The sequence below is a fragment of the Mustela nigripes genome, chromosome 11, assembly GCF_022355385.1.
Source record: "Mustela nigripes isolate SB6536 chromosome 11, MUSNIG.SB6536, whole genome shotgun sequence".
Lineage (NCBI taxonomy): Eukaryota > Metazoa > Chordata > Mammalia > Carnivora > Mustelidae > Mustela > Mustela nigripes.
In genome coordinates, this window is record NC_081567.1 from 6,156,838 (window position 1) to 6,172,731 (window position 15,894).

General features: G+C 59.2%; 1 protein-coding gene across 1 annotated transcript; it reads left to right on the forward strand.

Moving 5' to 3' along the window:
• The first annotated feature begins 270 nt into the window (after positions 1-270).
• Positions 271-13,532, forward strand: ARPC1B (actin related protein 2/3 complex subunit 1B). The gene is made up of 10 exons (XM_059414432.1): positions 271-379; positions 7,347-7,423; positions 8,109-8,213; positions 8,631-8,853; positions 9,554-9,661; positions 10,829-11,035; positions 11,134-11,209; positions 11,854-12,059; positions 12,854-12,944; positions 13,214-13,532. Exons 2-10 carry the CDS (start codon positions 7,360-7,362, stop codon positions 13,250-13,252), a joined length of 1,119 nt encoding a protein of 372 aa, XP_059270415.1. The 5' UTR covers positions 271-379; positions 7,347-7,359; the 3' UTR covers positions 13,253-13,532.
• Positions 13,533-15,894: the final 2,362 nt, after the last annotated feature.

The window sequence follows — 15,894 nt, forward strand, 5'->3', positions numbered from 1 at the left end:
ACTTTTTGCGCCCTGTGGGCATCAGCGCCCCGAGGAAGGATGGAGAGGGCGCTCTCTCCGCGGTGGGCACGTGTGCTCTCCGCCCAGCTGCCGCTCCGGCTGTGCGCCTCCCTGAGCCTCAGTTTCCCCACCCGTTAAGTTGCGAGGGGCGGTCGCGGAGGGTTTCTGGGCGCCTGGGCGCCGCGCAGCCCCCACCCCGGATGGGTGGGCGGGGCCTGGGATCCGGCGGCCGCCACCCTGGTCGCCGCCCCCGTCCCCGCGGGGCTGAGGCTGGGAGGCCCCGCCCCCCGCCCACGAGGAAGTGGCTGCGGCGCGGCGCGGGGCCCAGAGCCGGTTCGGCGCGTCGACTGCCCAGAGTCCGCGGCCGGGGCGCCGGGAGGTGAGGGGCTTGGGGACCCCCGGAGGGGAAGGGGCGCCCCCGGGAGAGGGGGCGGGGAGTTGCATGCAGGTGAGGAGGGTGCCGGGCGTCCGCAGACATAGGGGCGCGGGGAGGGGGTGCCCGGGTTGAAGGGGCACAGGGCTGGGGGCTTGCCAGGTGTGTGGGTCCGCCTGGAGGTGAGGGGACCTCGGGATGGCGGGCCGGTTCCGGGGTGCGGGCCCCCTCCAGGCGAGGGAAATTCAGGGCTCCCTGCTCCCCGGCGCCCTCGGGGCGGCCCCGGCCCCCGTGGTGCCGCCCCGGCCTCCTCCTCCCTGCCCTTGCCTCTACCCCGCTGTCCGTCCCCCCGCTGTTTCGGGCCGCGAGGGCCCCACGCCCAGTCACTTCCCCTCCATCCTCCAGCCTTCCGGGTTGCTCGGGCCGGGAAATGAGCTGGCGCCCCCGCCCACCTTGCCCCTCCCGCCTCCCCTCCCCCGCGCCACCTCCCCGGGCCCCCGGCGCACCCCTCCGCCCCTGGGGCCCGGGTTCGCGGTCCTCACCCGGAGGGGTTCCCGAACGCCGAGCGGAGCGGCCCCTCCTTGGCCCGCGGGGAAAGCAGCGGGGCCCGCCCAGGGCGGTGACAGTAACCCTGAAAAGACTAGCGGGAAGCCCCGGAACCAGCCTAGCGTAGGGACCGAGCAGGAGGCGCTCCCGGGGTTCTTCCAGGCTCTCTCCGGACTCCCCACGCCTGACAGGCAGTGCTGCCCAGTGGTTAAGGGCCTCTGGGACCGGGGTTCCAGCTTCCTCACTGGCTCATGACCTTAGCAAGCCATCTAACGTCCCTGGGCCTCAACCTTTCTCATCTGTAAAATGGGGCATCCTGAGGCTTATATGGAATAATGGGTGGAAGGCGCTTGGCAACGTGCCTGGCACAGGGTACAGAGGTGTGCTCCTAACTGTTGCCACTACCATCCACATTAATCAAAGTGTCTGGATGATGTTAACCTCTGAGATTTGGGGTCAGAATCTCAAAACTGGGCCATGTGGGAGCTGTGTGGCTTGGAGCAAATCTTGGCTTTTTGTCTGAGTCTGTTCCCTTATGTACAAAATGAAGGTTAAAACAAACAAACACAAAACTACTTAACTTAGTCTTGCTTTCAGGGGTAAAAGAGAATGTATGTCCAAGCCTTGGCTAAAAATACCCGGCATTTAAAGATGCCAGTAAAGGTAGTTTGTGTGTGTCTTTGTGTGTAATCCACTACCTCCTTTTGGATAGTTAAATGGTATCCCAACATGTTAGTGTCACAGTTTACTCTTGCCATATTTGTAGTCATCTGGATTTTTCCACACTTCCATCATTCTAAAGGAGGTTATTATGAACATGTTTGCTTAAAAAAAAAAAAAAAAAAAAAGTCAGTGGTTATTTTCTTGGCACCAAAATGAATTTATGCCACCAAAGAGTGTTAATTTTTAAGTTCCTGTTCATATTATTCTGTTTGTTCCAACACAGTTGTTGAATTGTTATCGTATTGCTCTCAGAAAGGCTAAACAAATTAGTAACAAATGAGTTTCTCCACAACTCTGCCAACATTGTGTTTTATGTGTTTTTGGATTTTGTTTTGTTTGGATTGCTTTATTAATAAGTTTTATGGTGCCTTTCTAGGACTGTTTTCATTTTTATTTCTTGACTTGATTTTTGCCTCGTTTGTAAGACTTCAGGAGCAGACCTGGGGAGGAGGGATTAGCTGGTTTATGTGGGGTGGCAAGGGCTACTCCATATACATAGGAAGTTGAGTAACTGCTTAGCACGTGTGCAAAATGGCTTGCTGGCAGCTCCCTGGAGCGCCTGAGCTGGGTGTGGACTTCCCTGAGTGCCTGTAGGGCCAAGATCCTGCTCCAGACTGCTCTTTCCTGGCTTAGCCTCAGATACAGCCAAACCTCTGGCTTCAGAGAAGACTGACCAAGCTTCTCTGAAAGCAATGAAAAACCTTACAGCCAGTACCTTGTTCACCGCAGCCTTTCCTGATCCAGATGTGAAGGAAGAATTGGCTGAGGCATCCAGCCAGTATGGAGAGAGGCAGAATTTGCCCCCAGCACTGTAAGGAGGGAGCACTAAGCCAGGCTTTTCCTGGCTTGCTCTGCTTTGGAGGGGAGCTGAGTTCTTCCTAAATGCTCAGAGACAACCTTCTAGAGTTCAGGTTTCCAAGCTTTGCTAATCATTGACCCTAATCAGGAGGAAGAAGAAGAAGAAGAAAAAAAAAAAAAAAACTGAGCACATACTCCCCAGTAAATATTTAAAAACTGCGTACATATGCCACTGAGATAATAAAGCCTATTTCTTATAGCCCATCCCCTAAAGGAAAGGATGGATTCATTCAACCACATTTAAGAAATATCATCGAGCACCTGTTATGTGTGCCAGGCACTCTAGTTGGTGCTGGGGATACATAGGTGGACAGAGCACATACCCTACCCCTGGGGAGCTTACCTCCCTATCCCAGTGTCTGGTCTCTGGCAACCCCTGCAGGGAAACCCACACCCTACTTTGGAGACCCAAACCCCCTCCCAGACTTCAGGCCACCCTTCCCCGCGCTGCCCCAGCTCTGGGTGATGTCCCGCCCATTCATACGGAGCGTTCACTGTGTGCTGGAAGGATGCCAGGGAAGGGCTACTGGGGAACATGGAGATCCTGGCTTGAGGCTGGCAAGGGGAGGCAGGCCGAGGAAACTCAGCATTTGGCCCACACTCCCCCAGCCTCTGTAGGGTAATGAGGCACAGATCCCACCACATGGATTCCTAGTCCCAACACGGTACCCAGAGCGCCTTCCTCCCTTTGTCCCCAGAAGTCCAGTGGGCCCCGGGTGCTGGCTCACAGGGCTGCAGTGTTAAGTGGCCGGGCGGGGCGTGGGGGGGGGGGGGGGGGATCCGGAGGCCATGACTTCAGTCTGCCTTTGTTTCCCTCTTGAGCCATTGCTTAGGTATTGTGTTGTCAACACACTTGGGCAAAGCAACTCTAATTGCATACCCTTTTCGGGGGACTGGCTGGCGGTGGGTGCTAGCCCCCTCCCCCACCCACAGAAGTTTCCTGGGAACGATGGAGTCAGAGTTGTGCGGGAGGGTGGCTGGGCGTGAAGGCTGCCTCCCTGCGTCTGACCACACCGGGAACAATCCAGTGATTCTCCTCTAGGAGGATGTAGCCCTGAGGCAACAGTGGCCAGAGAAGCTACTCCCCTCTCTGGGTTACCACTTCCTCATTGCTGACTTGGGGGTTGGGAGTCATTGCTGAGGCAATGCTTTAGTTTTAGTTGCTTTGCAGACATTATGAAAAAGTTATGAAAAGGGGAAGATGCACCTCTTCTCTCCCACCCCCTTCCCCTGTAAATACCCCAAGTCCCTTTAAGGTGTTAGTTAATGCAGCGTACTAGGAGTATTTCTGTCTGAATTCATGCTAAAGTGTGATTGGCTGATAGATGTGGTCTGAGCCTCCCCTCATCACCCTGCCTGTCCCACTGTGCCTGTGGCCGTCTTTATCAGCCCCTTCCTCTCCCACTTGAGGACCTTTGGGTCCTAAGAAACAATGGTCAGGGCTCCCCAAGTCCTCTTGCCTGTGTTACTAGTATGGGGGCTGCTGTCTTCAGCAGACCCAACCTCTCCATCCAAACAGCCTGGAACTCTGGAACATCACACTAGACAGACTTTTTAGAGCCTGGCCCCCAGGTCTAGTTAGATACTCTTGCCCAAGACCCAACAAGAAGCAGAGACACCCGGCCACACAGTCTGGGCCCAATGGAGCTGGGAAGTTAATTCTGCAGACAAGCTGTGGGCCCAGAGACCCTCAGGGGTGTAGCCACGGGGCTTCTTCCTTCTGGGCCAGTGGGGCTGAAGGGTTGGGGGGATGTGGTTGGCCTTCACAGCACCGGCAGGAGCCCGGCCAGGGTGTGGAAGTGGGCCTCTGGCCTTCTCTCTGCCCCGCTGGTGACCTTGGAAAATAAGGGTGGGCAGATTAGCACGGATAGCCCTGGTCCTCGCACTTCGTAGTCTTGTCGTCTGTGGTGGGGATGGTGACGAAGTGCTCCAGCCAAGCTGGGTACCTGTGCTGCCCTGGCCAGTGGCACCGGAAGTGCTGGGGGAAGTCCCCATCAGGCCTGCTGACCTGAGCTGAGGGACCCGAAGTGCCGCTTCCGGGAACCTTTGTCTTCCACAGAGAGGCCTTATGAGGAGAGGCTGGGGAAGCGGCCGCGGTGGGAGCCGTGTGCTTGTGTGTGCGCGTGCAAGGCTGGACACATGGGAGCGTGCAGGGGCAGTGTGCTTGTGTGCAAGGCTGAACGTGGAGAATGTGGGGGCAGTGTGGTTGTGTGCGTGTGCAAGACGACACGTGGGAACATGCGGGAGCAGTGTGCTTGTGTGCCTGTGCAAAGCTGAACAGGTGGGAGCATGTGGGAGCAGTGTGCTTGTGTGTGTGAGTGCAAGGCTGAACTCGTGAGAGCAGTGTGCGTGTGTGTGCACAGCTGAACACATGGGAGCATGCAGGGCAGTGTGCTTGTGTGCGCTTGCAAGGCTGAACACGAGACCGGTGTGTGCATGAACACAGTAACACAGAGCAGTGTGCTTGTGCACGTGTATGAGGCTGAACACGCGCGTGTGTGTGTGGCCTGAGCCTGGGCTGCAGCTGTGTCCGCTTTCTCTGCCTCAGCAGTATCGATCAAGGACCCACTTGGTGCCCTTGGTGCTCCAGGCACATCCCTGTCCTGTACCTGCACATGTGTCTTTGTACCCCTGAGACCTGGGCTGCCCCAGGAACCTTCCAGAGCTTCCTGCTATAAATAAAAACAGGTTTTGGATCTGGGGTGGGCAGGAGGAGCAGGGCCCACAAGACGGTGAGCTGGGGGTCAGGAAGCCAGGCCCAGCAGGATAGGTGGGGCCGCCTGGGGCAGGCTGGTCCCTGAGCCCTGGATTTCTCGGGGGACAGTGGGCTACATGCAGCCAGTTCTTGGGGCTGGACCCCTAGTCCACGCTGTGCCTCAGCAGAGCCTCATGTAAGCGGCCGTTCTCCTGAGGGGCCAGGGAGGTGCCCAGTAAGTTTCCTGGGGTGTTCGGGGCTCAAGCCCGGGGCTGGGGAGAAGCCATCCGTTAGCCTAGTCCATGAGCTGCAAACCTGCCAACCGGTTCCTGGTGACACCTGCCAGGTGTGAGGGTGGATAGTTTCCCCCTCGCTGAACCTCAGCCTCTCGGTCTGTCCTCTGGGGCTGTGGCATCTGAGCACTAAAGTCAAGAACACTTGTGTGTGGGGGGGGGGGGGATGGGTGAACTAGGGGAAGGCGACTAAGGGCACACTCGTCTTGATGAGCGCGGAGTACCAAGCAGAATTGAGTCACTAGGCTGTGCACCAGAAGCTAATGTAGCACTGTGCTATAATCCTGGAATGAAAAAAAAAAGAGAGAGAGAGAGATGCCTGGACTGCTTAGAGCTGGCAAGGGAGGAGCATTCTGGATCTGTTGGGTGGTTGGGGGAGGGTTGCTTTTTTTTAAGATTTTAAGACCTCTCTACACCCACCACGGGGCTTGAACACACCACCCCAAGTTCAAGAGTCGCATGCTCTACTGACTGAGCCAGCCAGACGCCCCCATAGTTTAACTTTTTAATAAAGAACTTCCTCTCCTGGGCACTAGTGACCGTATACAGTCGTGTTCATCCCGTACTTAGGGAGCTTAGGCCCTGGGGAGAGCACCGTGGACAAGACCAGTGAGCGCTGTGTGCCTCCAGCTCCGCTGTCCCAGCTGGGGGGAGCCGCAGGTGCAGCGAATGAGTGCAGAGTGACAGAGGGTCAGTGGTGATCCTCTGCAGGGGTGGGGGGAGTCTTCCCTCTGGGAAATAGGGAGCCCCGGGGTAGGCTGAGGTGGCGGCCTTGGACACAGACCTGAAGAGCAGCCGTGCAGGCTTGGCAGGCAGGTGCGCAGTCAGGGGAGCTCTGGGGGCCTGGGGAACAGCCAGTGCAAAGGCCTGAGCCCCGTGGGCCCTGGGATCAGCCGCTGAGTCGGGGAGACAGACGCCCACACGGGTGGGTTGTGGCTGGGTGTTCCCCCGCGGGAGGGGCGTCTCGTGAACACCCGAATGTGTGCCAGGCATGGCTTAATGTCTTCTTTTACCTGTCAACCCCTCTGGGGGCAGGATTCCTGTTCCCGCAGGGCAGATGGGGACACTGAGGTTCGGAGGGGTGAGCAGTACGTCAGTCACGGGCGGCAAGTAGGGGAGAGCACGGGTTTGAGGAAGTCAAGTGCACCTGGGGTCTTTCCAGTTGAGTAGGACTTGGCCAAATGGAACAGGGTGGGCAGAGCTGGGCGGGGAGGGGATGGTGGGGGCAAGGAACTGCCCCTCCCCCACTCGTGGGTATCCCACCCCGCTTCAGGCTCAGGGCAATTTCAGCGGCACGGGAGGAAGGAGTCTGTGTGTCTGTGTGTCGGTCCGTGCCCTCACCTGCAGGCCCCTGCAGACCAGCTTCCTGCCCTCCCCCGTGAAATCCAGAGCTCTGGGTGTGGGAGGCGCCTGCTGTGGGCTGGGCACCGCTCTCATTTCATCCTCACTCCCTCCTTTTAAAAACATTTTATTTTAAATTTATTTAATTTGAGAGCAAGACCATGAGTGGGGAGGGGGCGAGTGGTGGAGGGAGAGGGACAAGCAGACCCTTCACTGAGCAGGCAGCCCGATGCGGGCTCGATCCCCAGCCTGAGGTCGTGACCTGAGCAGAAGGCAGATGCTCCATGGACTGAGCCACCCAGGCGCCCCTCGCTCCATCCTTCTGAGGGGGATGCCCTCTGTCCTGGAGGAAACTGAGGCACAGATGATGAGGGACACCTGACCTGAAACAGGGTTAGCACACCCCACTCAAGGGAAGACCAGGCTGGCCCCTGCTGCCCTCCCACTAGGTTGGCTGGGGCCCGTTCTGGGGTCAGAGGCGGGGATTGACGGGGGTCCCTTCCTCTCTCGGGTGCAGGAGCTAAGCAGCCATGGCGTACCACAGCTTCCTGGTGGAGCCCATCAGCTGCCATGCCTGGAACAAGGACCGCACCCGTGAGTGCCGCCGCCACAGGATGACGTGGGGAGGGGGGAGCGGGGGGGCCCCCCAGAGTGCGGATGGGCAGTACAGCAGCTGGGCGCCCTAGACTGTGGTCTCTGAGGGTTGGCTGTGCCCTTCCTTCACCTCTGGTCCCGAGGATGTAAGAGGGGTTGGACGAGTTCTGGCCACACACAGGGGCAGCTGGCGAGGGTGGCCGTGAGGGGGTGGAGGGGAGACTGCGGCCCCATGCTGGGCCAGGCCCTGCTGCAGATGCCACTGGGGCTCCCAGGCTGGGCTGAGAAATGAAGATGGCTTGGAGAGAAACACACAGGACGAGGGAAAGCCCTGGGAGGCAGAGGCGCTGGCTTAGAAAAGGCGTCCAGGGAGGTCTTTGGGGGGAGGTGAAGGAGACCTGGCAGCAGGAGCCTGGCACTGTCCAGAGCAGCAAGGGTCTCAGGGCTGGAGATGGGGAGCAGAGAGCAGTGGCGGGAGGGGAAGTCACGAGATTGCCGTGGGGGTGCCTGTGGGTAGTGGGTGAGGGGAAGGATGGCTAGTCCCAGGGGAGGGGTCGCAAGGTGCTTCAGGGAGCCCTGCACCAAAGCAGAGGGATGAAGGGTGTTCCCGGGAGAGGGTCTTGAGGAAATGGGGAACCTGGGCACTCACACCTCCTCCTCCCTACCCCACCCATCTTTCCTACAGAGATTGCCATCTGCCCCAACAACCACGAGGTGCACATCTATGAGAAGAGCGGGGCCAAGTGGGTCAAGGTGCACGAGCTCAAGGAGCACAATGGGCAGGTGACAGGTACGGCAGGCTGACTCCGAAAAGGAGATGGGATGGGGAGGTCCAGCCAGTCATCCTATCCTGTCAGGTAGCATAGTTTGGGTTGCAAGTAACACAACCCTAATTCAAACTGGCTCAAGTTATAAAGGGATCATGTTGGCTCACATTACTGAAAAACTAAAGAGGTTTCTGGGCTTCAGGAAAGGCTTGATCCAGCATCTCAGTTCAACATAGCCAAGGACCCATTTCTTTTCTGTCTCTTGGCTTTCCAGCCTGTTTGGTAATATTTTGGAGAGCGGTAACACTCTCAGTATTAGTTCTAGTGGCACCCCCTGGAGCAGCTTGTATCCGCATTGTGGCCTCTAAGCCCCTCCTACATGGATGCCAGGGAGCCCTTCTGCTTGGATGACTTTAGCCTGGTTTCTCACCGTCTCACAGGCATCGACTGGGCCCCTGAGAGTAACCGCATCGTGACCTGCGGCACAGACCGCAATGCCTACGTGTGGACGCTGAAGGGCCACACGTGGAAGCCCACACTCGTCATCCTGCGGATCAACCGTGCTGCTCGCTGTGTGCGCTGGGCGCCCCAGGAGAACAAGTTTGCCGTGGGTAGTGGCTCCCGTGTCATCTCTATCTGCTATTTTGAGCAGGAAAATGACTGGTAGGTGCCGGGGCAGGGGCAGGGTGGGGTGGAAGGGACCCTGGGGCTGCAGACCCAATGGTGGCAGGACTAGTGTCCCAGAGAGCGCTGGACAGGCTTCAGGAGCCCTGTTCGCATGACCCTGGGGAAGTATGTCCTCTCTGGACCTTGTAGTTGAGGCGACAGGCACTTGCACAATTCTGTCTCATTACTAAGGGCACAGATCACCCCAGGACCCCTTCTGTGGGCATTGCTTAAAGCCCCGCACACTCGCTTGCATGGACTCCCGGACAGCCCCCTGGACTGGGCTTCTGTTGTCCCCGTTTTTCAGACGAGCGAAGTAAGGTCCTGCGCTCAGGTCACTCGTCTGAGACGTCCAGCCTGTCGTGCTCCAGGGCCACTTCATCTTTTCCCCTGGGTCCCTGAGGGCAGAAGCTAGGCTGGAGTCGGGGAGACCGGAGATCGAAGTCCGCCCTGGCCAGTTAGCCGCTACATGACTGAGCCTGCCCCAGGCTTGCTGTGAGGTTTCAGTTAGGCCGCCAGGGATAGAGTTCCCAGCTGGAGGGGCCCCACACCCCACTGGCCTGATCCGGGCCTCTCCCTTCGGAGAAACTGGGGGTTCTGCAGGTCCCTGGGAATGTGGAGTCCCTGGGGTACTGGGGACTTGGGTGCTGAGACTGCCGGTCCCCCTCCCCTCCCCTCTGCCTGTCCGTGTCTGCAGGTGGGTTTGCAAGCACATCAAGAAGCCCATTCGCTCCACGGTGCTCAGCCTGGACTGGCACCCCAACAACGTGCTGCTGGCCGCGGGCTCCTGTGACTTCAAGTGCAGGCAAGCAGGGGCCTCCCCGATACCAGCACAGGAACCGGGGTGGAGGGAGCCCCGCGCCCTGCCTTCCAGACCCACTCTGCCACCAGCAAGGGGACCTGGGGCCTCGGTCCAGCATCTGTGAGGTTTCGGCGGGGCTGCCGCTGGGTCCTGTCTCCAGCCCTCAGAGAGTGTTGGCAGGTTGCAGCCCTGGCTACCGCTTCACGTTAGCAAGGTCACTTTCCCAGGCCCTCCTCTCCTTCAGTTAGTTTCCTTGTCTTCCATCCCAAGGACAGTGAGTGGGGGGACCTGTCTCACACTGGCATCCATGACCGGGCTTAGACCAATCTGCCTCATCATCGCGGGCCTGGAATGCAGCGTCCCCAGGTTGCCACTGGCTCTTTGTGCTTGTGGGCATAGCACCCGGGAGCCTGCCGAGCCATGGCTCCCAGCTCCAGACAGGTGGCCTGGGTCTCTGCCTGGGAAAGGCTGCGGCAGGCCCCAGGGGCTCCTCTGGAGGCCCTGGCCAGGAGAGGGTGACATCCCACTGAGGCTCTGTTGGTGGGTGGGGAGCTGATCTGCCCAGTGCCCCTGTGCTGGCCCTGGGACAGAGCGAGGACATCAGCACGTGGGAAAGTGGTGTACTGGGTAGAGCTGGTGGGGAAGGCGGCCGGCCTGATTTAAGGTGCAGAGCAGGGGCGCCTGGGTGGCTCAGTGGGTTAAGCCTCTGCTTTCGGCTCAGGTCATGATCTCAGCGTCCTGGGATTGAGCCCCGCATTGGGAATCTCTGCTCAGCAGGGAGCCTAGTCCCCACCCCGCCACCTGCCTGCCTTCCTACTTGTGATCTCTATCAAATAACTAAAATCTTAAAAAAAAAAAAAGTGTGGAGCAGGGAGGAGGGGGGGCATTCTAGGGGCTGGCTGTGGAGTGGAGGCACCTGCATGATGGGGACCCAGACACCCCCCGGGGCCGTGTCAGCTGTGCAGAGTCAGGCCTCAGAGGAGGGCCCAGGAGTGCCCAGGACATTGACTGCACCAGGAGGGCCCTGAAGCCCACACTCGTCCGAGTGAAGATGCAGGTCACAAAAAGCCGGCGCTGGTGCCCACCAGCTCCCAGCTGGGCACTCTGGCCTCCCCAGGCCCCTCCTGGACCCCCTCGGTCACCACGGCCTCTCCTGGTCTCTCCTGGCAGGATCTTCTCGGCCTACATCAAGGAGGTGGAGGAACGGCCAGCACCCACCCCATGGGGCTCCAAGATGCCCTTCGGGGAGCTGATGTTTGAGTCCAGCAGTAGCTGCGGCTGGGTGCACGGCGTCTGCTTTTCCGCCAGCGGCAGCCGCGTGGCCTGGGTCAGCCACGACAGCACCGTGTGCCTGGCTGACGCCGACAAGAAAATGGCGTAAGTACAGGACCCCAGGGTCAGGGGGCAACCAAGACCCAGAGCAGGAGGGGCTGGAGCGACTGACCTCTCTCTCTCTCTCTCTCTCTCTCTCTCAGAGTCGCGACTCTGGCCTCTGAAACGCTGCCGCTGCTGGCCCTGACCTTCATCACAGACAACAGTCTGGTGGCAGCGGTGAGGCAGGGAGGGGGGCAGAGAGGGGGCGGTGCCGGTTAGACCTGCTCCCCACTGGTCTCCCCCACCTTCTCTTCCTCCTGGGGCAGAACGGGCTGCGTCTGCTCCAACAAGGCCCTGGTGGCAGCGCTTGCCGCAGTGCAGGTGTTGGGGGGCCCTGCTCAGTGCCGGGGAGCTGCGTCTCCCTCATGTGCCCCAGCTGCCACGGAGGAGGATGGGGAGGCAGAATCACGCGCGGGAGCCTGCGCTTTCTGCTTACATCGTCCCGGGCCGGGGCGGGGGCGCACAGACGTCCCGCGCATCCAGAGGGCGCCGCTCTCCTCCCCCTGCCCACCCTCCTGACCCCACTTCCCCCGGTAGCAAACACACTCAGAGTCCCAGACGGGGGTCACCCTGCTTTGCCTCCAGAAGCGTGCAGCATGGGGTATCGTCCCAGAGCGGGTGTAACCGGCTGGGCAGGACATAACTTCCCTGAGCTTCCAGGGGAAGGAGGCTGCCCCCAGCTGCTCCCCCCGACACCAGCACCTGGTCCCTTTCCGTATGCCCCGGGTATCGGGCCTGGTCTCCACACTGTTTCCGGGTGCGTAAGATGGGTGCTGTGCCCGCCCCGGCCACACTCCCAGGACATCCCCTCCCTGTCACAGGGCCACGACTGCTTCCCGGTGCTGTTTACCTACGATGGCACCACAGGGACTCTGAGCTTCGGCGGGCGGCTAGACGTGCCCAAGCAGAGCTCGCAGCGTGGCCTGACGGCCCGAGAGCGCTTCCAGAACCTGGACAAGAAGGCGAGCTCAGACGGCAGCGTGGCCTCCGGTGCTGGCCTGGACTCGCTGCACAAGAACAGCGTGAGGTGAGGGCGGGACCAACCTTGACTCCCCCCGCAGCAGTGTGTGTGTGGGGGGGTCCTGACTTGGGCAGCGGGGCGACCTCTGGGTGGCACAAAAACAGCATTAGGTGAGGGCAGCGCAGGCGCTGTGCTCGGCATTTTTAGGACATGGTGGTGTGGGGACTATCCCAGTTCTCGGGGGCAACCAGACCCGTGGGCCAGAGCCGTGGTTGAGCCAGTCCTGCGGCCGCCTCCCTGAGCAGCGAGGCAGGATGACGCAGGAGAAACTGTCCCCAACGCCCCAGTCCTGCCAGCCCCAGGTGTCCCCACCCACGGCCAAGCAAGGACAAGTACAAGGGAACTTCCTAACCAGCCCCCCCGCCAGGTGGACCCCCGTGGCCATCCCCTCCAGTGTCCTTTTCGGACCCAACGCCTGAGCCCGGCTTTCAGGACTCGTTGGAACGACCCTGTGGGTCCTCCCAGCCCCTGGTTTTGCCTTCCCCTGATCCTGCTACAAGCCTGTCACTCTGGACATTCCCCACACAATGTGGGATTCGTGCCCTGCCTGGCCTCTGCACGTCTGGTTCCATGTGCCTGGGCTTCCCTCCCGCTCCTTCAAGCAGACTCGGGAGCCCCGTCCTCTGCAGCTCTCCGCGGGGTGCTCCCCGGGCTCTCCGTGGGGCACGCCCCACCTGCACAGCCCTGCACTTCTCACCCGAGTTGGCAGGCCTGAATGAAGGGTGGGAGCTCCCGGAGGCGGGGGGCTCCCGTCCAGCAGAGGGCTCCGGCTAGGACCCATCAAGCTCTCCTCTATACAGCCAGATCTCGGTGCTCAGCGGGGGGAAGGCCAAGTGCTCCCAGTTCTGCACCACAGGAATGGATGGCGGCATGAGCATCTGGGACGTGAAGGTGAGTCCTAGCCCACCCTGGCCCTTCCTCCTGGATCCCTCCAGGAGGAAGGCACTTGCTTGGACTGAAGGTGGTGGGAGATGAGGGGCACCCCCTGGGGCACCTCCCTTTCGGGCCGAGACTCCAATCCAGGTCTGCCTGACTCCAAAGGCCGGGTTCTCTGTCCTCCGGCAGGTTGGGGCTGGGCTGGCTAGGGCCCAGGTCCCTAGGGGTGGGGGGGGTGTGGGACAGCTGCAAACCAGACTGTCTCTTCTGCTGTCTCCTTCCAGAGCCTGGAATCAGCCTTGAAGGACCTCAAGATCAAATGACCTGTGACGCAGAGCTTGCCCTCATCCCAGCTGCTGGGGGAGGGGTCAGGGAGGCTAAGGGTCGCTTTGCTGAATTTTTCGAGGGTAGCAGTTTGGGTTCCCCTGGGGACTGCTCCAGGCGGAGGGGAGGGAGGGGGGGAAGCTTTTCTTAACTATTGAAGGAACATGTGCCTTTTTCTTATAAAGAGATGCTTTCATTTATTGTTAAAAATGTTCTCAAAGCACTGTGCTGGTCATAAACTGCTTCAACAACATGACGTAATAAAAAAGCAGTCTCAGAGCTGGTCCTGTGTTTGGAAGAAGGGCATGTTCGCACGGGCACAGGTCCCTTCTGCTCTACCGACAGAATTGATCCTGAAGCCCCAGGGCCTTCTCACGCTCCCCCTTCCCCCTCCCCCCAGTCCAGCAAGGGCACGGCCAGACCCCGGCCAGACCCCGGTGGCTTCCTGTCACTGGGGAGTCAGATTCCCAGACCAGACTTGCACATTCCAGGCTGCTTCTGGGTTTTAATGGAAATTGATTTCTCTGCTTGATGTCTGCAGCTGGTTTCTGATAAATGCACATCACTTCCTAAGACAGTTTCCCCCCATTCCTGTTCCGTTCAGAGGGCCTTTTCTGTTTAACACGTGCTCCTCAGGTCCGTTTATTCAGTCACAGCCAGGTACTGAGTTACATCCACAGATCTGGCCTTACGTTTGCAGGACGGAGGGCACCCAAACACGCCTTCTCCTGGACTGCTCTAGGGCCCTTCCCTCAGAACAGCCCCCAGTCAGAAGAGGCCCCCACTGACTCTCAAATCACAAGATAGAAATTCTAAGATCCGGGAGACAAGCCACACAACTCTCACTCTCAATGCTTGCCAAGGCCCCCCCCAGCCCCTACCAGCCCTCTGTTAAGTGACCTTCTGGTCCTGGAGCTGACTGGACTGTTGTCAGGGCCCAGAAGGCCAGGGAGGTGTCCACATACCTTTTTTTTTTTTTTTAATAGCTCACCTCAGGGCTGAGAAGTGGCCCCAGAATATCCACGTTCTTCTGAGACCCTAACGAGCGGGACGAGCAGCAAGCGTGCTCTTGTTCAGCTGCAGAGGCCTCGTGGACGTCAACTGTCTGCCCTGGTTATAGACAGAGTACTTGGCTTAAAACTGACACGTTCAATCTTTTGCTTCTAAGAAGGAAAAGACATTAGAGGACACGATCGGATAGGGCTGGGCTCCTGTGGCAGGTGGGAAGTCCCATCAGGGAAGGAGGCGATCTGGACCCTGTTCTGTGATGGACAGGTCACCAGCGGACACCAGAACCACCGGCCAGGCTTTCTGGGCTTTCCTCTGCACCCCGCCCCACTGGATGTTGAGGACAGTGGAGGGGACAAGCAGCTCATCGCCTCTGGCAGTTGATAATGACAACCCAGTGTTGGGGTCGGGGGAGAAAAGGAGGAATTGTGACGGAGTTAAGACTCCAGGCAAGTGATTACGTGCAAGAAGGGCTGTGAGGGGCGCCTGGGGGCTCCGTGGGTGAAGCCTCTGCCTTCGGCTCAGCTCATGATCTCAGGGTCCTGGGATCGAGGCCCAAATCGGGCTCTCTGCTCAGCAGGGAGCCTGCTCCCCCCACCCCCGCACCTGCCTCTGCCTGCCTGTGACCTCTCTGTGAAATAAATAAAATCTTAAAAAAAAAAAAAAAGGAAGGGCTGGGAGCAAGGGTTTGACCTGTCTAGGAGCTGGAGGACTGATGTGTGCAGGCCAGGGATGAGATGGCTGGTAAGACTGCGAAGGTTCCCAGAGACCAGTTCCTGGAGGTCCTTGCGATCCTGGGGAATAAGGCCACTAAAATGGGAAAAGAGACATGAAGCTGCTGCTACAGCTGTGTGGGTGTGAGGGGACTGGGAATAGCACAGGCCCTGGGGACCAGCAGGATTCAGGGGATGAGGGACAGGGAGGAGCTGGGATGACCTGGGTGAGTGCAGGAGAACACAACACAGAAAATCCTAATACACCAGAGTCACTGTTTCCCCACTGTGAGAAGGCTTTGGGGTGCCCCGGGGGACTCAGGTAAGCATCTTTGATTTTCGACTCAGGTCATGATCTCAAGGTCGTGAGATCGAGCCCTGCGTCAGGCTGTGTGTGGAGCCTGCTTGCGACTCTCTCTCGCTCTCCCTGTGCCCCTGTTCCCATGCGCATTCCCGCTCTCAAATCTCGGGGGGGGGGGCGGCCTTGTTACCCCTTTCTTTTTTTTTTTAATTTATTTGTTTGACAGATAGAGATCACAGGTAGGCAGAGAGAGAGAGAGGAGGAAACAGGCTCCCCGCTGAGCAGAGAGCCTGATGTGGGGCTCGATCCCAGGACCCTGAGACCATGACCTTAGCCGAAGGCAGAGGCTTTAACCCACTGAGCCCCCCAGGCGCCCCTTGTTACCCCTAAGAGAAAACTGAATGCCAGAGAAAGAAGTTACCTCCTCAGAGCCTCGTGGGCAGGACGCAGCAGAGCCAGGATCCAAACTCAGGTCTGACTTCCAGGCCCCACTGGAGGGGCACCTGCTGAGAGATACTCGACGTGGGTCCGGTCGCTAGCTGAGCGGGAAAGGACATGCTTCACGCCAGAAGTCTTGCTGACACCTCACTCGGGTACACCGGTGAGATCTGTATGACCA